This window comes from Lissotriton helveticus, chromosome 7, assembly GCF_964261635.1.
Source record: "Lissotriton helveticus chromosome 7, aLisHel1.1, whole genome shotgun sequence".
Classification (NCBI taxonomy): domain Eukaryota; kingdom Metazoa; phylum Chordata; class Amphibia; order Caudata; family Salamandridae; genus Lissotriton; species Lissotriton helveticus.
Genome location: NC_136068.1, coordinates 1,753,006,450 through 1,753,030,324, shown reverse-complemented (window position 1 = coordinate 1,753,030,324; position 23,875 = coordinate 1,753,006,450). Strand labels below are relative to the sequence as shown.

The 23,875-nt window shown below is 42.8% G+C and overlaps 1 protein-coding gene across 2 annotated transcripts in view; it reads right to left on the bottom strand.

The window, feature by feature from the left end:
* Positions 1-594: 594 nt before the first annotated feature.
* The window catches only part of LOC144767672 (sialic acid-binding Ig-like lectin 13), a 167,799-nt gene continuing 144,518 nt past the window's right edge, over positions 595-23,875 (bottom strand). For both annotated transcript variants that reach the window (XM_078651062.1, XM_078651063.1), the window contains one exon: positions 595-3,526. In XM_078651062.1, coding sequence (XP_078507188.1) covers positions 3,470-3,526 — 57 coding nt within the window. In that variant the 3' untranslated portion in view covers positions 595-3,469. The remainder of the gene's footprint in view (positions 3,527-23,875) is intronic.

The following is a 23,875-nucleotide window of genomic DNA, read 5'->3' as shown; positions in this document are numbered from 1 at the left end:
TTTAATATGACTCAAGCATTACGGTTTAAAATACACGTCGTTCTATCCAAACGTTATATGAAACATAAGAAAAACGCAAAGTTCATGACAATCAAGAACAAAATGTTGCTTGTAAAGTAATACATTCTAAGTGCGTCAAAATAAGGTCAGGCTTCTAAATCATTTTATACACATTTCAGCAATATTAAGTTTGCTTCTTGTCGAAGAAATTTGCTTCATACCTTTTCTATGGCCTACACTGGTAACTATGGCTGCAAATCAGCACATTTCAAACACATGAATTTCCACCATTATGTGTTTGCATTTATCATTCCACATTAAACTACTAGATTAATTATTTTATGTTAATTAAATTGCTTTCTCACCAATAAACAGTAAGAGACCATTTAGTTGCAGAAAGACAGAAAAAGACAGCAAGAAACAAAGACATAGTTAGGATTTCTGGCATTCACTAATCGCCTGACTACTCGCATATTTCACTTTCATGCAAAGTCCTGCTTCTATTTGTCACTACTGTCCTTAAAGTATGAGTTGGAGTCGTGCCTGAAAATAGGTACCCATGCAATCCCTTTAAAATGCACAAATACATATGTCATCACATCGGGACATATCTTGTAAGTAATACATGTGCACTGCTTCAAAAGTTGGAGACAGACCAGGCAGGATAGAGGGAATCTCATACTGTGATTAGAATGAGTAGGGCTCCATCAAGACAAGGCTCACAGCACTGAGTCACAGCATTGCTACTGTCTTTACAGGATGAGGATTTAGTAAGGAGTGGCTGTAGTCCACACGCAGGGACACAAATATACATCAGCAGATGTAGTCAATGAGCGTCCAGGAGTGATTGTGCCAAACTGTGTCCACAGAGTCGGAAGGGAGACACATAAACCAAAGGCAGACCTATGTGGTCTATTACTGCAAGGGATTGTGCAGTAACAAACTTGTTATACTCACTAACCGTAAGGATCAGAAAAAAAAGAAACAGGATGCCATTGGTGCCAAATAACCTTTGCAAACAAGGAAATATCATAAAAAACATTCCCCAGAATTAACACAAAAAAAACTAAGAAAGGAAAGTTAGGGAGATGTCTGGCAGCATTTTGTGTCCACTGCAAAGTCTCCATCAGGGGAATAGTTAGAATGGGTCTTTTTGTCCAAAATGGGGTACATGTATACATCATAGCAAGGAAAGTTCACACAAACATGGTGTTCAGTGCTGGTGCCTATCAGACATTGCTTGTCCTCATTCCATAAGGACTGTTATGTGGAAAAGAGTCAGGCTGGTCATATGTTGATTCTTTTGCTGGGGTCAGCTGGAGAATTGACAAGTAGAGTCTTGGCAGTGAGTGGTAATGAGGTATATGGATTGGCATGTGTTTGCATTCATATTCTTAGAAGTAGCCAATGAGCAGAAGAGAGGATATATTCACCCATGGGCTGTGGCGTCTGGTCAGAATATCTGTGACAAATAATATACATAACACTTCCATAAAACAGGCCCAGGCCTGCAGGAAATGTGTCTTATTGCCAAATTAACAATAGGTAGGTTAACGAACGAGCACTGGGTGAGCGACAAGTGGCTTAGAAAATGTGCTTTTTCATTTTATGACATTAATAATCGGACAAAGGGCATCATAATATTTAGAAATGCTCTTTAAATTATGTATTTGAATGCCCGAAGGCATCATTTGTTGAAGCAAAATAATCATGTTTACTATATACATCTTAAAGAAATTCAAATACGTACAATGTGTATACAATCATTGTGAAACCAACAGTTGTACATTATTGTGCATTTATTCCTTGAAAAAAACATCGTTCTTCTAATGCTCCTAATGGATCTTGACTCAAATTCTCCATTTAAAGTAGGGTGTCTTCTTTAGGACATTTGCTGATGTCCGCCACCCTTGCCGTTCCTCCCATATTCAACCTCCCACCACAAACTAAGTGTATTAAGAGTCCAAGTGTGTGTGGTGTGACTGATTAATAAAATATAAGCAGATAGTAGACTCTCTATATGCAGTGGTAAATGCTGCTATGCATATGGGTAGAAGGCTGTAGCAGATGCACTGTAGGTGCAAAACCTGTAGATAATATCAGGTTAAATTTGCAGCAGTCAGTTCTGACAACATAATGTTCAAAATTGCAGACCCTTGTCTATTGTTGTATACCAGTGATATGATAATGAAAGAAATATAAATGCAGTATAAAGAAGTTATTCAAAGTTTTTCGAAGAACACTGATAGTAAAAATTGGTGATTCAAATAATCAAATTGTCAATGCAAACCTCCATGGGCCTGATGCATGAATGAACAAAGCGGGATCAAATTCTGTACTGATTTTTTGTGACCTGATTCTAAAATTTCCATGCAAGCAATTCACTTACTAATAGGTCCCATGGCAAAATATCCAATGGCAGAATTTTGTTTTTGGTCTGTTCGCCCTAAGTTGGCAGGGTATGACCAGACATGTGTCCCTTGAACACTTTTCCGCTGGATTCAAACTAGCCTGGCTGATGATGGGTGTTACCCCGAAACCGGTCCCAGGATGATTATTTCCGGTCCAGGGAAGACCTGGCCTGGCAGTTCAGGCTGGACTGTTCCCATAAGGAAAAGGGTCAAAGCTGATTTACCTATGGCTGGGTCTGAACTGGGGTGGCGAAGTGAGCTAAAGAACAATGATGGATTCAACCCAGATCTGTGACTAGGGGTTAGTGTCCGAAAGGTTTTAGTACTCCGTCCATCATCTCCTTGTGTTTGCTTTGCTTGCCCTAAGTTGTCAGGTTATGCCCCCGACGTGGGTCCCTTGCACACTTTGCTACTGGATTTAATTTAGCCTGGCTGATGAGAGGTGTTACTCCAAAACCGTTCCCTGGAATGCTTGTTTCCGGTCCAGGGAAAACCTGGCTTTGCAGTTCAGGCTGGACTGTTTCTCATAAGGATAAGGGTCAAGGCTAATTTGCATATGGCTGAGTTAGAACTGGGGTGGAACAATGATGGATTCAACCCAGATCTGTGACTGGGGGTGAGTGCGCTTGCGAAACAACTCTGTGCAATGGCCAGCCACACGTTCACACTTTAAACCTCTGTAAACCAGCTGTCTTAGGACAGCTGGGTTAAAGAAAGCAAACGCCTCCAGTGGTCGTGTGAGCGCTCGGATGCTTTGAGATTAGCACCAGGATTGGTTAAAAGAGTTAGCTGGGGCCCTGGTGTTATAAGGGAAGAATATTGGAGTGAGGAGGACGCAGCAGCAAGCATGGTAATTACATTCTTATTTTATTTCCTTGAATTTTTTTGATGTTATGAAACTAATTTGCATGCCCCTCCACTCATTGAAGTTGACAGGCTCCGCAATTGTAGTGACAAACGATTGATGTATTTATCTTGGAAGTATAAAGAGAAAGAGGACTCCAGTCTGTAGGTCTCTCTGCTGGTATACTGTTGCAGGTGTGTAATCGTACAAGTATTCAGTTTCTGTCTCTCATTAGTTCACAGTAAATGTCTTGCTGCCTCCCTTGAAGTTCCTGAAAGAAAGAAGAGAGAATCAATACCATTCTAATAATCCATCAGAAACGGCAAATTTCTGCTTTAGAAGTATACATTATTTGGAGAAAGAATGATAGTGTTTTTCTTCCCTGTATGAGGAACATTTTGACCTATTTCTATTTTCATTTTGACCCTGTGGTTTTTATCATGTGCACTGATCGTCTTCAGGTTCAATGCGGGTTTCCACCTTGCTCAGCTTGGTCTTCAGCAGGTCGCATCACTTTATCCTCTGCAACCTCCTCAGCCAATTAGCTGGAACTGGGTGGGCTACCAATGGGTCATCGGGCGCTTATGAATTCATGCCTATTATTTACGCTTGGTTGAGCTCCTCTTCGAGTGAATCTATATATACACCTGATAACTTATGTTCTCCCAAGGGAACCTTGGCACTGAACAGCAGATGTTTATTGTTACCCAACTCAATGGTACACATTTTATTGACTTCAGAAGGTTGAAAGGTTTAGTGGACCCACTAGAATATGAACCTGTGATCATAAGGTCCAACACAGGCCCCTACACTGGATGCATTAGTCCACAAAGCCAATGCAGGAAACAAATAGACAGGTAAGGAAAAATAATTACTTATTATTAGCAATCTATGTGCAATATTCAGTTTTTTCACAATTAACAGTATTTATAATTACGAGAATCCGCAGTAAACGTTCAATAGTCATTTTCCCAATAGAATATAATACATATTCATACATTCCCATCACTTATTTAGTTTTTCCTTCGCCTTTATATGTGCCAGCGGCCCTCAGAACGTGAGTCCAGCCTATGATCACATTATGCATGTGAAGAAGAGTCCACTCTTTCCTTAGAATGTTCAACATGCCAAAGGTCCTCCTCCCCTAAAACCTTATCACAGCTTTCAAAATAAGCCTGTGCACTATTGATTGCTCCCCTTTGTGCTGTAGCAGGTGGGAGCCGCATACATTATTTAGGCGAGCACAGTCAAGCTTCAGTGGTTTAGTGCACAAACTCTATTCCGGGTCATGATATCACCACCATTTTTATGAGGGGGTTACAGTGCACTTTCCTATTTGCAATGTAGTGCAGTAATGGAAAAATAGATGAATGAGTTCAACAATGGCCAAGGCACGTGTGATAAAGTAGCACTCACTACGTTGTACAGTGGTCTAGCCTCCTCTTATGTAGCCGATGCTCAATCTCTCATGCAATAACTGATTCAATAATCTATCTAAAAACCCAATAACTCATCCACTTATCCATCCATGTTCCAAGTTTCTGTCAGTAACATATATGGTTACTTACCAACTTAGTGCATCAGCATAACATGCAGTGAATTTGAGCACAATCCCTACTTTCTTTCTACCCTCCACAGACATGCTTTTATTAGTCCATCATTAATGTGAACCTCTCCTTTCATTCTATATTGTATATTGTCTAATTTCATTACAAGTTAGAAGAACCACAGTTCTCCCTCCTCATTGGACCCACATTAAGTGAAACCTCAGACCCATGCTGTAAGCTGAGGAACCGACAGACCCATATTTGCCCAACCTGCCTCCTTGATGCACTGCAGAGCGAGGAGAGCAAAGAGTTCCTCTATGGATGCCATGCTCTGGTGTACCATTCCCCCTACACTCTTCAGACCCACATCACTCAATTTACTGCCATTTGCTAAATTGATATTAGTTATATTAATTATTCCTTTTTGTAAAGTGCAAACATTTCATCCCCTTAAGGGTTTCAAGGCATAGGGGGCTGTTAAGAAGATTAAGTGAGCTATTGCCCAGAATCAAGTGATACTGAGCTGCAGCCAGCGATAGAACTGTGAACCCCACGCTCCAGACTCAGCCACTCTGGCCGCTGCGTCACATCTCTTGCACATTGGTACTAAATGTTGAGTGTCGGCGGCTTGTGTCAGGCCTAAATGGTGGGCAAGCAATCAGCACATTGGTCCTTAATGTTGAATGTCAGCGGCTGGTGGCAGGCCTAAGTGGTGGGCAAGCAATCAGTCATATTGACCCACTGACAGGCACTGAGACAATGTGAATGCCTTTAAGTTCAACACCAAAGTTCTCAATCATGGCTCATTATAAAACGGGTTTATAATGGACCATGAGTAAGAGCAATGGAATTGAGGCTGAAGGCAGTGCAAGTTACTCACAGTGCCTGTCAGTGGTCATACTATTACATATGTAAATATTAATTAAATATGACTAGGCTTTCCTGTTTTCAGTTTCTATTTTTGGTAAGTTCTGGTGGGGTTTTTTCAGTGTTTTCAGGTGATTTCAATACCTTAAAAAACAGTTGTTATCAGTGGTTACACATTTTCGTGCCACTTTCTTTCAGTGGGATTTTATCAGTTATTATAGGATTAAACCTAAAACCTCATAGCCTAAATATGACGTACATACTCTCACCTTCTCCTGTCCTCTACTCCTGTGTGTTCCTCAGTCATGTGGTGAGCCCGTGGTTTCAGCGCCAACACCCTCAACCTCTCCATACTTCTCTCATGCCTCAAGCAGCATGAGAGAAGCACCAGGATTGGTTGGAGCGTGCTGGGCCAATGCTACCTTAGGCACTGGGGGCCTGTGCCTGCTCCACTCAGCTGTCTTAAGTCAGCTCAGTTTAGAAAGGTTTAAATTGAGAATGTCTAGCTGGCTGTCACAAAACAGCCAGCCAAAGTGACAGGCGCACTTTGATCTTAAGTGCACATCACTTCTCCCTACGGCTGCCACTCAGCAGCAATGGCCCTACCTTGACACTTGAATCGGGAGTAGTGAAAGGCGAAATGGTACTAAATCAAATGTATTACCATTATACTTTTCGGCTTTGCAGTATTTTGTTTGGTGGTTGCGATGCTCCTCCACCCTAATGGAGAAGTCATCACTGAAAATGTCAGTAGACAATAACAGATTTTATGGCCAGGAAATGAGAACAGCGTGTGGAAAATAATCTGGTATTCTCAGGGCAACATATTACTCCCTATTACTGGTGAAATAACTTCTGTTTCTCTTTATTTGAAGCAGCAATACGTACCAGAAATTGATATTCTGCCTCCCATCCTCAGATATCTCTGCACAAAATAGCAGGCAATTTGTAATGAGGTTTGACATCTTAGGAAAGAAAAACCTCTACAGGAATAAATGTGGTGCCTTAAGTTACTTAGAAAGCTCTGTGTAGCACTACCCAAACCTTAGGAGGTACAATAAGCTTTTAAAGCATAGATTAAAGTTTATGGCTGATCTAAAATAACAGCTTTTTCATTATATTGGGACTGTGAGGGAACTGTACAATTTTAGCCAGAACAAGGGTGTCTGCTCTTGCTCAATGCTTGTTTTCTGGTCTCACTGCCTGTGCCAGACACATCACACACACCAGCTCCTTGGTGGACCAGTGTGTATGTGAACCATGCTGGTGTCCAGAAGCACACATGTTTACCCTTCTCGTTCTTTCAAACTGTACCAACGAGAAAGCTAAATGCATGTAAATAGAAACAAATATGTCCAGACAAACAGTTACAATTCTCAATGGGCCCGATTCACAGAACTAACTTAAGACAAAATCCTAAACTTACTACCATTTTGGTATTCACAGAAGGCACTTACTCATTTTGGTATTCACAGAAGGCACTTACTCATTTTAGTATTCACAGAAGTTAGGAGTCCTAACTTTAAGACTCCTAAATACCTTCTGTGAATACCGAAAGTCTTAAAGTTAGGATTTTTCTCAGTTTAGGAGTAGTAAAGTTAGGACTCCTAACTTTAGGACTCCTAAATGCCTTCTGTGAATACCAAAATGAGTAAGTGCCTTCTGTTTATACCAAAATTGTAGTAAGTTTAGGATTTTGTCTTAAGTTAGTTCTGTGACTCGGGCCCTAGGTCTCTTTTGTGTGCTGATCAAAAATGCGAATGACACAACTATGTTTGAGGGGGATACTCCAGACAAAGAACTTCAAATTGCACTTCCTTTGCCTTAGGAAAGCACTCCTTAATTACTTTGCTGCCAATGTGATTTAAGTTTTTCGTTTTTGTGAGAAAATGACCATTTTTGAGTAGCCATGCCCATTTTGTTGCCGAATAGTATTGCTGATGTTTAGAATCTGCACCTTGGGGGCAATGGTATTATGTGCCCAGTGTTAGTGTTGTGACTCCCTAAAACATGGAAAAAGTGATCGAATTTCTGATTGGTGATTTCAATTCTCCTATATAGTCACAGTGTATGATGTAGAAACTGAAGCAATGGCTTGTAAAGTGAAATGTCACTTGTGGACTTAAGGGCTCACTCTGCCATCAACTAGGGTGACAAGGAGAACGTGGCTTAATGCTTACCTTGTAGCCTGACAGCCGCAGTTCAAACCTGTAGTGCAACCAGTGAAAATAACCCCATTTGACAGGTAAATGTAAGTTAGCTGCATGGTATTTAAAAGTGGGACATGTAGAGTATAAATGTTACTATGTTCCTAGAGTGACAAGGCCATGAAAGCTATTGTCTCAGGTGTAACTGCCCTATATAGAAAAGAGTACAGATTAAAATACTAATACTGTATCTCGGGAAAGGAGCCATCTAGACATAGTATTTTTAAGGGTGATAAAAAATCAGTTCAATGGTGAAGTCCAATTGAATTGAGAAGTTGGATCATATAATAATTTTCAAGGAAATATACCTTTTAATAATGTACCTCAGTTCCTGCCTGAAGTTCCTGGAGGCTAATATATAATAACACTCTGGCAACTCCCAGCCTGCAATTGGCCTAAATGATGTGTGAATGAAGTGTGAAATTCATCACAGGAGCTATACAATAGGTCAATGTGATTGACAGAGATAGACCTGACTGTGCAGGGTAACTCCATTGAACTCAGAAGAATGGTGGGGGCTTACCATCCAGCTGACACCACAATTTCAAAACCTGACTGACAGGTCTGTTTGAGCAACATGAAACACCAGAAAGGGAGCAACCAGGAATCCAGGACAATTCTTGTGTACCCGCTGTCTAGTGCTGATTGGGCCTGATTTTGTTTTAGTAGACCTCTGTCTCCTTGTTTGTTGTAGATACAGAGCCTGCTTCAAACTGGATGATAGTTGTTGGTGAACACTAGTGATTTCCATAGTTTACTCCCAATCGCTACTCCAGTCTTCAGAGGCCTCATTGAGTGTTGCTCACAGAAACATTTCTTCCATTGAATAGGAAGTGCCCAGGAACTACCCAGCAGTTGATGCCAGGCATAAATGTTCCACCGTAAGGACTACCACAGAGCACTTTCTGGACCTGTGGAAGTACAGAAGAGTACTCGACCTACTACCCATCATGTTAGACCTACTCCCCATGTACCCAGGAGAAAGAAAAAGACTATAAGGGTGAGCCAGCTTTACTCGTGTGTGGCAAAGGGGCACAATAAACTTCCCCCTAGAAATTCACAGCTGACGAGTGTCAACTGGAACTTGGACTGATTGTGGCTGGTGGAGTCTGCCTGGCATTTTGCCTGTTTCATTTGTATCTAGTATTATCAATTGCTGTGGGATTGTACCATGCTGTATTTTAGAATGTGAAATTGCTTGGTACAACTATATACTTTACACGTATTTTCCAAGTTAAGTGTCTACCCTCTGCCACAGCTACCAGGAACCTAACATGTTAGTGACTTTACTACTTGTGATGGATGTTGGAAGCCAGCTCTCTATATAGTGCACTAAAATTAAGTACACTGAGCAGAAAGTCACCAGTAGGCATGCAGAGGTAAAATTAGATCCTTTGAATGCCCTTTTTGTGGTAGTATGGGCAAGCAGTCAGACTTAACTGAGGGTATTGGTAAGCATTTGTTGTCACACACAGAGGCAATAAATTAGACACACACTCAAGAATAAATCTGAGACCGATTTGTAAAAATAAAGATGATTTTTATGCAAGTTTAGAGACCAGGAGCACAGTTCTCAGCTAAGTCCTTTTTGAGTTACAATTTTTACAGAGTTTGGAAAAGATATCACATTTGTGCGCAATCACGCACCATAGGAAGAAACAGGGAGAACTACAAAACTGCATAAAAAATCAGAAAATGCCATCACAAAGTTCATCTTCACGTTTTAGGTCAATGTAGGGACCAGGTCCATAGTTACAGCAGTAAAGGTTCGGGAGCATACCGGAAAGGGTGGGAGATGAGTGCTGAGGGTCTTGGAAACTGATGAGCAAAGACAAAGGAGACCACTTGAAAATACACTGCACAGGTGGACTTACAGGCAAGTATGTGGGTCTCTTTGGAGGGAGGAGGTCGTAAGGAACTGGGGACCATGTGAGCAGAGCTGATTGGTTGGTGCTGGGGCTGGTGGGGCTGGATGCAGAGCAATCAGGTCAGCTCAGCGTCATGCGTCTTTAGGCTCCTTGCAGTCAGGAACAGGTAACTCAGAGAGGCGTTCTCAGGAAAGCTGTGCCACACAGGAAGTGGGTCTCAAGTGTCTCGAGGTCCCTTGATGGGCGCTTGCTTCTGGTGCTTTGGGAGTCTGGAATTGACTAGTCTTCACCTGTACCATTCATAATGGCCTTAGCCACCTTGGCCATGAAAATGAACTATTTCAGATATGAGGATAAAATCTTTCTCCAGATATCTGGTACAAGCATGGGCAGCGTTTTTGCGCCGAGCCTGGCGAACCTTTATGTACATCGGTTCGAGCAACAACATGTGCTGACTCCCACTAACCCGTTTCACACCTCGGTCAGGTGGTGGAAGCGATATATCGATGATGTGATAGTGGTGTGGAGAGGTACCATCGACTCAGCAAAAGACTTCCATCAGTGGCTGAACAGCAGAAACCATTATCTGAAGTTCACGATGGAGGCACATAAAGAAAGGATTGCTTTCTTGGACTTGTCTATCTATGCCACACCTGCAGGCCTGCAGAGTGAGTTGTACAGGAAACCCATGGCACGTAATTCTCTTCTCTTATATGAGAGCTATCATCCTAAGTCCCTTCGCCAAAACTTACCCTATGGCCAGTTCCTACGAGTCCGTAGGAATTGTTCGAGCAAGGAGGACTTTAACGTACATGCCAGAAACCTGAGTACACAACTGAAGGAGAGACATTACCCGAGTTCATTGATCAAGAGGTCAAGGAAAAGAGCAATTAACAACAATAGAGAAGCTTTACTTGAACCTCCTACTCCCAAACCACCGTTAGAAAGACTCACCTTTGTGAGTACTTTCAACACTAGGAGTAACAGTATTCAGAAAATAGTCAGAAGACATTAGCGCCTTCTGAATCACAGCAAAGAAAAGATAGCGCAACCTCTATTTGCGTTGAAACGGGCTAACAGTATACGGGACCTGCTGGTACATACACGCCCAAAAGAAATAACGAGAAAAGTTGGTGAAACCCTATGGAATCTACCTCCAGCGACAGGGCATCACCCGTGTGGCATCTGTTCTGTTTGCCCCCAGACAAAACACACAAGTACGATAGACATTGGTACTAACAGACCTTGGGTGCAATACAATTTCAGCAATTGCAACAGTAACAACCTCATCTATCTGCTGACTTGCACCTGTTTGATTCAATATGTGGCCATGACAACCCGCAAAGTTCGTACAAGAATGCTTGAGCATAAGAGCTCTTTTCTCTGTAAGAAGTCCCATACGAGACTTACAAGGCATTTCTTGGAAAAACAACATCGCGAAACTGATTTCCAATGGACTGTCTTGGAAAAACCTTTTATACCTGGACATATAAGGGATGTGTCTGGTTACCTCTTCGCCAAGGAACAAAAATGGATTTACAAGCTCCAGACTAATACCTTTGGGCTGAACGATGACATCCCTTGGACCTTACTTTAGGGATATATACTATGACATTGCTAAACTTATCTGAGGTATTCGCCCCTCTTGAGATATATAGAGTAGCTCACTGACAGATGCTATGCATCAAAGTAGGGAGTCGTTAACTTCATTGCACTATTACTACACATTAGTCTCTGGTTCAGTTTTATTATACCAACGAATAATGAGGAGTGTGTGTATTTAGAAGCGCTATACTGTGAGCATTTTGAATTGAATTTGAATTTACAGAAATTTGTAAAGCGCACATTTACCATGCAGTTTCTTGGCGCTAGGAGGAGGCTGTGAGCTGGGTGGACATGGCACAGGAGTTAGGATGGGAAGGCTTGGTGAAAAAGATGGGTCTTGAGAGCCTTGCGGAACTCAATGTACGAGGGGGCGGATCTAACAGAAATGGGGAGTGCATTCCAGAGGGTGGGGGCAAGTACTGAGAATTTCAGGCCTCCCGACCTGCTTTTCTTAAAACGGGGTACAGAAAGGCGAGACTTGGTGGAAGAACGGAGTTCTCTGCCAGGGTGGTAGGCAGTGATGGCAGAGGAAATAAATGCGGGGGCAGACCCTTCTAATGCCTGAAAGGTTGTGCAGCCCAGCTTAAAGAGAGCCCGTTCTTTAATGGGTAGCCAGTGGAGTTATTTGAGGGTAGGAGTGATATGGGATGATTTAGGTAACCTAAAGATCAGGCGGGCTGCCTGATTTTGCACCAGTTGTAGGCGATGAAGGGCACTGGCGGGGACACCGTTATAAACAATGTTCCCATAGTCCAGGCGCGATAGAACCATCGCCATCAAAATCAATTTTAGTGCAGGGGGAGAAAAGAAACGAGAAATTTTGCGAATAGTGCGGAGGGTAAAGAAACAGGAAGAAACTACAGAACTAATCTGAACGTGAAGTGTAAGGTGTTGATCTAGAGTGATCCCAAGTGTTTTGGTAGAAAGAGATGGTGTGGGTGGGGAACCAAGGGAGGGCGGCCAAAAGGTGGGGGACCAGGGACTGCGACTGCCCCCGGTAAGAACCAATTCGGTCTTATCCGGGTTTAGTTTTAAGTGGTTGGAATTCATCCAGTCCCTGATGTACAACATTACAGATTGAAGATTGTGGGCGGAGGTAGGGGAGTGAGAGAGATTGAAGATGAGCTGGAGGTCATCCGCGTAGTTATACACCATGACCTCCATCTCTTGAAGGGCAGAAATAAGAGGGAAAATGTACAGGTTAAACAATAAAGGGGAGAGAGAGGAGCCCTGGGGAACACCGCACTGAACCTTGCGAGGAGGGGCGGTGAAGTCGGCCAGGCGAACTGCTTGAGTACGCTCGCTCAGGAAGGAGCTGAGCCAAACAAGCATCAGGCCCTCTATGCCCGCCGCCCTGACACGGGAAAGAAGGATGGTATGATCTACCGTGTCAAAAGCGGCGGACAGATCTAAAAGAATGAGGGTCTGAGAGGTATTGGAGTCCAGCCCCTCTCGCAATTCGTCTATGACCGAGACAACAACCTTCTCAGTGGAATGTCGGGGCCGGAAGCCTGCCTGACATGGAGCGAGGAAGCTGCTGTCTTCGATAAAGGAGCTGATCATCTTGGTAACATAAGCCTCAAGGACCTTGCCCAGGAAGGGGAGCAGGGAAATAGGACGGTAATTTACAAAGGAAGAGGGGTCTAATCCAGGCTTTTTTTAAATGGGAATGATAGTGGCTGCTTTATAGGTGGCGGGGACGATGTCACGCCGAAGTGAGTCATTAAGAAGGGAAAAGGAAGGCATGTAGCAATCTGAAAAGGCCCTGCGTAGCACGTGAGCTGGGCAGGGGTCAACAGGGGAACCTGATTTAACCCGAGCTAACAGAGGAAGATAAGTGTCTTTGGTCAATAAGGGTATGTGAGTCAAGTTGGACTTGTTGGGTGGCGGCGAGAAGTTGCAGAACGTAGGGAAGGGAGAGGGTATGTTGGCCTTGATAAGTGTCACTTTCTCAATGAAGAAGTCGTTGAGTGAGTCGCAGAAAGATTGGGACTGGGGGGTCTTAGAAGATGTCCTGTCAGAAGACGCCAGCTCATGAACTGTGGCAAAGATCTCTCTTGGTTGATTCTCCGCTGCTAGAATCCTGCCCGATAAGTATTCAGTCTTGGCAGCAAGGATGGCTCTTTTATAATCGTTAAGGGTGGCAGTGTAACGAGTTTTGAGGGTGGGGCAATAGGCAAGCCTCCAGGCATGTTCTGCTCGGCGTGCTTCGAGTTTTTTAACTTTAAGGTTAGGGATAAACCACTTATTGGCTAAGTGGGACCCTCTGATAGTAACGAGCTTCATGGGGGCAACTTGGTCACAAGCCTTCGAGAGCCAGCCGTTTAAGATGGTTGTTTGAGATAACAGGGTGGATCCTTTCAGGTCGGGGCAGGAAACAGACAGAGAGGTGCACAAAGAGGGAATGTCTGCACTACTCCAGTTCCTAGCCCAGGTGTTCTTAATGTGAAAGGCGTTTCCGACAGGACATAGATTTAAAGAAAAATAAATCAAAAAATGGTCAGACTACATGCAGGGCACTGCAATAGGGATAGTGACAGGGATGTTTAGAGTCCAAATTTGGTCTAGAGTATGACCACGGGAATGGGTAGGGGTATGAACTTGAGAGACAAAATTGAGACTAAGGAGGAGCTGAGTGAAATCTCTAGACATAGCGTCTTCCGCCGGATCATTGGGCCAAAAGTTGAAATCCCCAAGAACCAATACCGAGGTATTGTTAACAACTAGAGTGGCGAGTAGTTCTTGAATGGCTGGAATAAAGTGTGAATTGGGTAGTGGTGGGCGGTAGAGTAACACGCACGTAATGGGGATTCGAAAGGAAGTGGAGCGAACGACTAGATAGTCGACCGCTGGTATGGTAGGAAAGGAGAGTACCTGAAAGTGGAGGTTATTCTGGGCGATTTTCTTGTACCACTAACGTGGGCTTGGCTCGCCCTTACAGTCAACAGTCAGGTTATTTTGCCACTTATTTACAACAGGAATTATGCTTTTATAACATCAATTAAGAGTACAGTAGCTAGATCTGTTCCCTTGTAAAACCCTTAATTGCATACTATTTGCTCTGTTTTAAGACTAAAAATGGACATTAGGGCATGTACTTGATAGTTGTTTCTGTGATTATCGACACGAACAAACTACAATGTTGGCCGGTATGACGTAATTGTGTAGTTCGTGGAGCAATCACGCGATAGCGCGAGTAGAATTGAGAAAGCGCTCGCGACTCCATAATGGTGCGCCCTATGTTAGTGCTACTTCACACGCAATCAAGTAGATTGTGTAGATGCCTGTTTCCTTTTCCTTTTGCACAAGATCGGGGTCACAACTAGGGAAGGCGCCTGTTGATATCTCGTATCTGGCAATCATTACATATAGAGAAACTACTAAAATGGTGTTTTTGATGTCATCCTGTTGTTTCAAGTGGCAGCTCTCGCGGGATTTCGAGCGTAAAAGAGTGCACTCTATATTTTACAACAAATAGAGCAGATAAGCAGATGTTTGAGGTTATTAGGCATCAATGTATTGAAGAAAAGTAACAATGAACCAAAATTACTTTATGGTCTGTCGCGATTTGAACAACTTTGGGTGGAGGGATATCATACAAACTACCTTCCATGATACTATATAAGAACAGATCATCAGCCGCTCGATACCTCCCCCAAGACTCAGATGAGTGCTTGAGGTACCGACGGATAGGTGAGTCCCCTGATACTTAAACAGACTAATGGTTTGATAGAGCTAAGCAGAGTCAATACAGAGGTAATGAATGAGATGGTTGGATTCTGCTGTTCATTACTAGTCCTATGTAGAACATTCATTCTATCCATGTGTGCATGTGCTGAGTGATATCGCTGGGTCACTTTGAGATTAGGCCCATGCAGTTTGAGTGCTGGGTTTTCCACATATGTTGGTTTTTAGATATAACTTGATGGGATACACAGGAAGATTCTGTTTGGGGCACTTTTAATGGTTGTATATTTACGCCTTATATTTGATTTGATTTGAAAATAATTTGTAGAGCGCGGCTAACACCATTAGGTTTCTTGGCGCTGAATATAGTGTTTGTTTTCTGTATTACTTCTTATATCTATGTAGTGCGGGGCCTCGTAATACCTGAGCAAGGTCCACGTGAGGTGAGGTCTATTCCCCTACCATGAAGAGTGAGCATCAATACTTTATCTTTTTATTCCAAAGTGATTTGAGTGTAAACACAGTGTATAGGTAGATAACACAATAATGTTCGGAATGATAATGTTACATGTTGTATATATTTTTCATCTCCAGAAATCGTATTTCCCATGGAGGTGTAATGTCTCCAGGTTGTTACAGGTCGTACCGTATTCAACTTTTTTCTAAGTCTATTCACTAGGTGAAGGTGGTGTTTGCTTTGTTTTTCACTACTATTTAAGTGCAACTAATAAAAGAACAAAGGCCCTTACGAATGCCATGGGATTTTTTACCCGGTAGGCAGAAACATGTTGGCCCGTTACTAGACAGATATTTGTTGACTGTCTCTTTTGCACTGTTCTTGATTTTTAACTAGGAGGTGGGGTTCGTCCGCAGAATAAAGTCTTCTATAGGAGAACACTCCATCCTATTTTAATGTCACTTTATAATTTGTGTTGCACTTTCTCTCACTTGACCATCATAGATCATCCATTACTGACGTTTCATTTGTAGTGGTGGTCCAAATCCTTTACCAGCAACAAATGGTGTGGCGCTTGTTGTCCCAATGATCAGGGGATCAGCCGGATTTACACCTGGGTTTGGCCAGATGATAGGACTGATTATTGAGTCAATTTGATGGTAGCCCATTGCTACAGTGTTTGGATTTGTTAACCACCTGTGATTCTCCCGAATGGTGTTGGGTCTTTCTATACACAGTGTTCACTCTTCATTATAACACGCTGTCTCCATGCGATTTATACGGTCCGTGATTTTGATAACTCGGTTTGACAGTGAAGCCATATAATAGATTTGGCAGACCCTCTGTTTGCTTGTGTTATATATATCGAAGTAGCTGGGGATAATAATCAGGTACAGGTCTTTAAACTATATATCCCTTGGACCCTCTTTAAATTGTTTTGTTGTTTGATATGTGTATAAGTGTAACCAAAAAGTTGTAATAGGTTGAAATAAATACAACCATCAAACCTGTAATCTAGTTTCTCTGTGAATTACATTGTGATGATGACACCTAAAAGAAGAAAAAGGTGACAACAAAGGAAAGGTCAATTTGTATGTGCCAGGAGCCATACGAATATGCGGACCTAAGCGACAACTCGTTACTGTAACCTAAATAGTGTACTCTTAACAATGTATGCTATATCGTGCCTACCCATAATGCATGAGAAAAAAGCCTCACCTCTCCTGGCTGCAGCTCAAGAAATGATGCCCCGCTCTGAAGGAACAAGAAAAAAAAAAAGCTTGGCGATAGTAGAGCATCGGCATAATGTGACAACTATAATACCAATGCTGCCCGCTAGGTTTAAAAGTCAATCTAGATGGCAGTGCTAAACAGGACTGTACAATATACTAAGGTGAAAAAATATGTTTGGGAGATATTAGGCTTAAAATCAAGACATGAGAATAAAAGGACTAAGGGCCATATGTATCAAAAAAGAGTTTTGAGATTCTCAAATTGCGATTTTTAGCGAATCACAATTAGAGAATCGCAAAATGCAATGTATGTAGGATTCTCTAAAAATTTTGCGAATCCTACATATTCCTTATTTGTGAACCGCAAATTGAGATTCATAATTAAGGAATACTTTTACATTCATTCCTATGGGCTAGGGGGTCCATAGGAATGAATAGGAAGACATTCACAATTGCAATTACCAATTTGAGAATTGTAAATTGAGAATGCAATTTCAAGGGTGCAAGGGTGCCAAAAGGACACGCTGTTGCACCCCTGAAATTGCATGTGTGTACATTTTGCTCACATATATGCCCTAAGGGCATGTATGTGCGACATATGGCCCTTTTAAAAAAATCAGAAAATTGCTTTTTTAAAGAAAATTGCATTACCACCAACTTAAAGTTGGTGGTAATTTGCAGTTGCTTAAGGCCAAATAGCACATTTCTGGTGCTTCCAGAATTGCATTTAAAGAATCGCAATTTGCAATTCCTTAATTGCTTTCACAAATAGAGAATCGCACATTTTGCAATTCTATATTTTGTGAAGGCCATTTGGGATAATACATCCCAAAAGGCTTTTTCCAATTCGCAAATGGGCCGATTCTGAGAATCTGCCCATTTGCAAACGGGAAAAAGGCTTGATACATATGGCCCACAGCCACTAGAAATGTGGCATGTATTCATGTGTGTACATGACATTTTTACAAGTTAGCACAGATAACCAATTTGCTGTTCGACACCCCATATGTGTTTATTGCCTTAAGTGAGACTCCTATGGCTGGCATAAATGAAAGCAAGAAGGAAGTCAGACCCCCAACGATTCAATGGTTCTCCCCATTTATGCACCGCAAATGAAGATGCATTAAGTAGAGCCCGTTATGCCTATTAAAGGGACCCAATAAAAAACAAAACAGGGCAGTGCTTTTCACAATGGAAATGTGGGTGGAGCCCCGGTTGTGCTAAGGTTCAACCCCCGATTGCGCTAGAGGGAAACTCAATGCAGATAAAGCCCAACTAATGTGCAGGCGGCAAGGGTACTTACCTATCCGTCGGTACCTCATGCTTCAACTGAGCTGCTTACAGAGATAAATGTACTGCCGCTATATTTATGACTTTAAGCCGCACCTATGTTGCTCGTTAACTGGCGTGGAGCTCATACTGATGACATCTGCATGAAAGGACTACAGGAAATCTGATAGTACCACAGGAATTGTAGTTGTATTACAATCATGCGTGGAGCAGTCGATGTCAGTACGGCAAGCTCATTTTAGATCTTGCTAGTGACGTAAACATGTAAGGACTACACAGAAACCTCTGGCATCTTGGGAGTGGTAGTTTTATTTACTACCCGAAGCATGCACTCATAATGCTGAACAAACATCAGGACGGCAAACCTTGTATTAGATCTGATCTCGAGCCTCGAGTGAATACTCCGAAGTCTGCAAAGGACTACTGTCCATGCCACACCACAAATCATTTTTGGGGAAAGTAAATAAATCTGAATGATCGGTTTACACAGTGAAAACTAATACCAAGATCAATGGCTATTTAAATTTGGTAGACTGTAAAGATACATATATCAGTGCCCTACCTAACATAGTAGCGTGCCAACACTGCAATTTACTATCTAGACTTGTATGTTTATCCAGGGAAAGCTAATGCCAAGTTCTATGGCTATTAGTATTTATTAAACTGTAAAGATAAATGTATCGGTGCCACATCTAACAAGGTAGCGTTACAACACTGCAATTTACTATATAGATGCATATCTTTATGCTGGTGATATACAATGCCCTGCTAATTAGTTTTAGTATGTGAACAATAGGTAACCCCAAAAGGATATCTAGTGTGTGGTATTTTTGTCAGACAGGGGTGTATATCATGAAATGTGTCAGTCCTTTCTATTGGATAGGTATGTTACTTGCCAACGAGGTCAAGGGAATCTCATCTTTGAGACCCATTTGATCGTTCCGGAGTTTGAACACCCACCTTTGATCTTTTAAAAATAGATATTTGGAATAATCTGTGATATGCGCTGGGATGAATGGTTGTTCCAGCTCGGTGCAAATTATCTGCATTATGTTTAAGATCAAAGAAGTGCTTAGTAAGCCTTGTGGCTTGTTTCTTTCATCTTATCCTGCTCTTTTTCTCAAGGATTCTGAGTTTCACTTTACGTGTGGCCATGCCCACATACCAGAACTTACAGGGACATGTGATCAGATAAATGAAGTTGTCACTATTACAGTTAGTGTGTTTACACTGCACAGATCCGATATCTATTGTGACAGTGTGTTCAGTTTGTGGACATGCAGCGCAAGACCCACATGGAAAATGCACTTGACTGCTGGCCCTTGACTGCGAGGCTCCCGGTCACGCCTCGCACTCAAGGGACAGGTCTGTGAGGACTCTGTAGGCCCCAGCGCAGGTCCGTCCAGTGTCCTCCTAGTCCAGCAGTCCGCACACGCACCAGGCCACGGGCGCTGTTGCAAGGCAGAGCAGCGATGTCGTCGGACTTGGAGACGTAGTGCCTCGTCAACAGGGAATGCAGGGAAAGGCTGCACACCCCACAGTCCCCGGGAACCTGATGTTGAAGGAGGCCGGTCAAGCACAGCAGCAGGCAGGCAATGTAGCAGGCAGTTTGCACACGCCCATGCAGCCCTCACTCAATGGCTCCCCCACGGTCCCTGATATCTGCCAGCCGGGTGTGCAATCTTCGACTCTGTCCTGCGCTCGTGGCGTCCAGCGCCTCCATAGGCATTGTCCCGGGCTCTGGAGTGATGCTTAAGCCGTCTTTTTGAAAGATAGGGTCCGCAGAGAAATACGCTGCATTCAGTGTCTATGCCAGCTCCAATGCCAATATTTTCATTGAAGGTGATGGTGCTGGTGTAGTGCATGCAAAGTCTGTGTGTTGTGGCAGTGATTACAGGGTGGAACTGCAGGATATTAGAAGGATGGTCACTCCAGTCGGCAGAGCTGCACTAAAGCACGGCCATCTTGCCTAGCGCCCTTTAGTGTCCCCCATATTGGTCTCTATTTAATTCATCTTCATTTGTGTTGCATAAATGGGGAGAATCATTGAATTGTCGGTGTTTGACTTCCTTCTTGATTTCCTTTATGCAAGCCATAGGAATCTCACTTAAGGGAATAAACACATACGGGGTGTCAAACAGCAAATTGGATACCTGTGGTTATCTGTACTAACATGTAAAAATGTCATGTTTGTATACACACCACATCCCTAGTGGCTTAGTCCTTTTGTTCTCACGTCTTTATTTTAAGCCTAATATCTCACAAATACATTCTTTCGCCTTAGTATATTGTACAGTCCTGTTTAGCACTGCACTACCATCTAGAATGACTTTTAAACCTAGCAGGCAGCATAGGTATTATAGCTGTCACATTATGCCTGATGCTCTATTATCGCTGAGCTTTCTTTTTTCTTGTTCCTTCTCGTGCATTAGAGATAAGCACGATGTAGCATACATTGTTAAGAGTACACTATTTAGGTAACAGTAATGAGTGGTTGCTTAGATCCTCGTATTCATATGGTACCTGCCACATACAAATTGACCTTTCCTTTGTTGTCACCTTTTTCTTCTTTTGAGTGTCATCATCACACTGTAATTCACAGAGAACCTAGATTACAGGTTTGATGGTTGTATTTATTCCAACCTGTTAACTTTTTGGTTTCACATATACAAATGCAGTAGTATCATTACATCTAGGTCCTGAGGAAGGCCACAATTACACATAATCAGAATGGCCAAACATGTAGACCTTGTTGCTGGACTCATGCAGTCATTATGTCAAAACTGCATTTGCACTGTTTTTAATTTGGGGATCAACAGGTAATAAATAAATAAAAATCTTTTGATAACCAATTTTAATATGCACACACAGGTCACACTTACGCACCGCGCCCCTCACTCTTACAAATGTAAGTTCTTCACTTCGGATGGAACTTAGTAAATCCTACTAACATCTTATCCATTTCAAAACATCTCTGAGCTCCTCTCTCTCAGTAAGGGGGTTGTAGTCCTTAGCTGCACTAGGTTTGCAACAAAGAGGAGATCCCAGATGATGAAGCATGTCACTACGGTGAGTGATGGGATTCTGAATTTTTTAAAGGATTGCCACGATCACATGTAAAGGTCTCTCTTTGTGCCACTTGCCTTTAGAGCTTGGTGAGGCTGGCAGACCCATGGATATCTTGTTGTATTCTTAGTTATATTTGGGGAATATATCCATGCATTGGTCTTAAAACGATCCCTTAGACCCCCTATCTACTTTATTGTTTCTTTTATGGTTGGTATCGCACACAGGCTGTGTGCCATGCCAACTCTTCAGATTTTCCTGCAACAAGTCACACCGCCACACAGTTCAGAGTGCATAGCCTCAGTGAAAGGGCCCGGAGGTGGTACAACCAGTGCTGCTGACCAAGCAGACCCTCTTCAGTACCCATGCCCTAATTACCACTTACTAGGGTAATAATAAGGTAATAAGGTACATTTTATTGGTTGCATAGCTACTTAAAACCATTGCAATACAAAGCTTTTAAAATGAGTAGTCTAAAAAGATGTAAAATATTTAAATTGCCTTTCTATACAAAGGAAGAAGCAATATAGCAAATTTTCCCTCCTAAAATAGTCATAAAATCACTTGATTTAGTTAGCAATAAATAACATAGATCCATAAAAAAAACGAACTAAACGCAGTTAAAAACTGGTTTTAGTCAGATTCTTGCCCTCAACCTTCGGGTTGAGTAAAAATACTGTTCTACTGAACATCTGGGAATACCGAATTTTACTTAAAATACGGATAACAGCATGTCAAAATGTTTTCTTTTCTAATGCTATACTGAGCTTCACAAGTGAAAAAGAAATGTATTAAGGCAATTTAGAATCAGCTTTTGTCATTTTCATTTCCACTGCCATCATGTACCTCACAAATCTACATTTCAGCTGGGGATCATGGGGGGCCAAGCAGGCAAGAACTGCCTGTCTCCGTGAGTGGATTCCTCATACGTTAAAATAGGTTTTAGCAGGCGCTTACATTCTTCAAGCAGATTGTCGCAAGAGCACGGCAAGTGCGGCATGTCCTCAGGCGCCGAGCCACATAGGCGACAGAGGGTGCCCGCCTGTTCTTTTAACCAGTGTGGGAAATGGCGAATGCAAGGCAACAGACCCAACCTGAACTTTAAGAACTTCATTTTTATTGATTTTGAATAACCTAGACCAAGATAGTTCTGCGGTGACCAGGTGGTGTATGAGTTCTAGATCATCCAGCAATGAGACCTCTTTGTGAATGCTGCCTTATCTTCAATCCATGAAAGATACTTTATTGTTTTCTTGACCAAACTTTTCAATGTTATATGACTGGTTGGAGAATCCCAAAGCTGTTGTAAGCCAAGATTCAACAGGCTCCTTTTGAGGTACTTTGCGGCTGGTGAGGCGGGATGTAGTTCTAGCTCTTCCCTTAGATAGTTATTCAAGGTTCCTTTTTTGCTTTTTCGCGTTTTGTCCCATACTACTATATACGTGCCCTGTCTTGCCAGGGACTGTTTCTGGATTCCGAATTCAATCCTGATTTGGGCCGGTAAAGTTTGTTTGGGCAGACCAAATATTATCTTATACGCAGCTATTACTGTTTTGTCCAGAGTCTTAGCATCCCTGCCTCTCAGTACTTCGCTTCCGTAGGTTATTGACGGCAAAAGTTTTACTCTTATTACTTGGGTCAGAGGCAGAAGAGATGGGGCCGTAAGCTTACTATTTAGTGCTTTCAGAGCGATTGCCAAAGCAACGCCATTGCCCCTGATGCTAGTTTTCTGTACAGTAAACAGGCCACTGTTGTCAATTTTGACACCTAGATACTTATATACTTGTGTATTCTCAATGCGAGTTTTCTCCCAGAACCAACTGTGTGACTTAGGGGCTCATTATGATGGAGGATTTTCCGCATCCTCCGGGCCGGCGGAAGCCACCGCCGGCCCAGAGGATGCGGAAAAACCTCTCCGGACTCACCAAAGACCCACCGCCACATTAGGATGGCTCGTGTGTCCTGGTTTCCGTCCGCCGCTTTTCCACCGCGGTTGGCTTACAACCGCGGCGGAAAATCTGTAACATGGCTGGCGGTGTCTATCAGACACCGCCAGCCATATTAGGATAGCGTAAAATGTATGCTTTTCCGCGGCGGCTTTTCCGCCGTGGAAAAGCATACAGACCTTCACTTCGGGGGCCCGTTGCGGGCCCCCTGTGTGAAGGGGGGTTGGAGGGTGCACATGGGGGGTACCTATGGTACCCCCTGCATCTGCGTGAACAAAGCAGCAGGCACCGCGCGGTGCCTGCCGCTGTGTGTACGCAAATGCAGTGCATGCATTTTTAACATTGCGGCGGGTGCAGCTTGAAGCTGCACCCGCCTCAATGTTAAAGATAGAGGATGTGACCGCCACCCTGGCGGTCACATCCTAATTGCACTGGAGGGACCGCCGCAGCCCCTGCGGACGGTCCCTCCTCCTCTAGGGTGGCCGACGGACGCAAGTCCGTCCGCCATCCTAATGAGCCCCTTAGTACGTTTATTGCTAATAGTCATCATCTTTGTTTTTTCTAAATTAATTGTCAAATCATTTAAGTCCGAATATCCCTGTGCTACTTCTACGAGTTGTTGAAGTCCAACTTTTGTATGGCTGATTAACACTATCTTACTACCACTTACTAGGGACTTACAGGGGTAGCTGAAGTTGTGCCATTCATGGAACAGTGCTTTGGGAAAGAGATCCGGCACTGGGGACTAAGTTAGCAGGGACCCAGTGCACTTACAGTTCAAAATCACATCAGTTATCAGGGAAAATATGTGGGCTTACCATGCAAAAAGGCACTTTCCTACAGTGGGC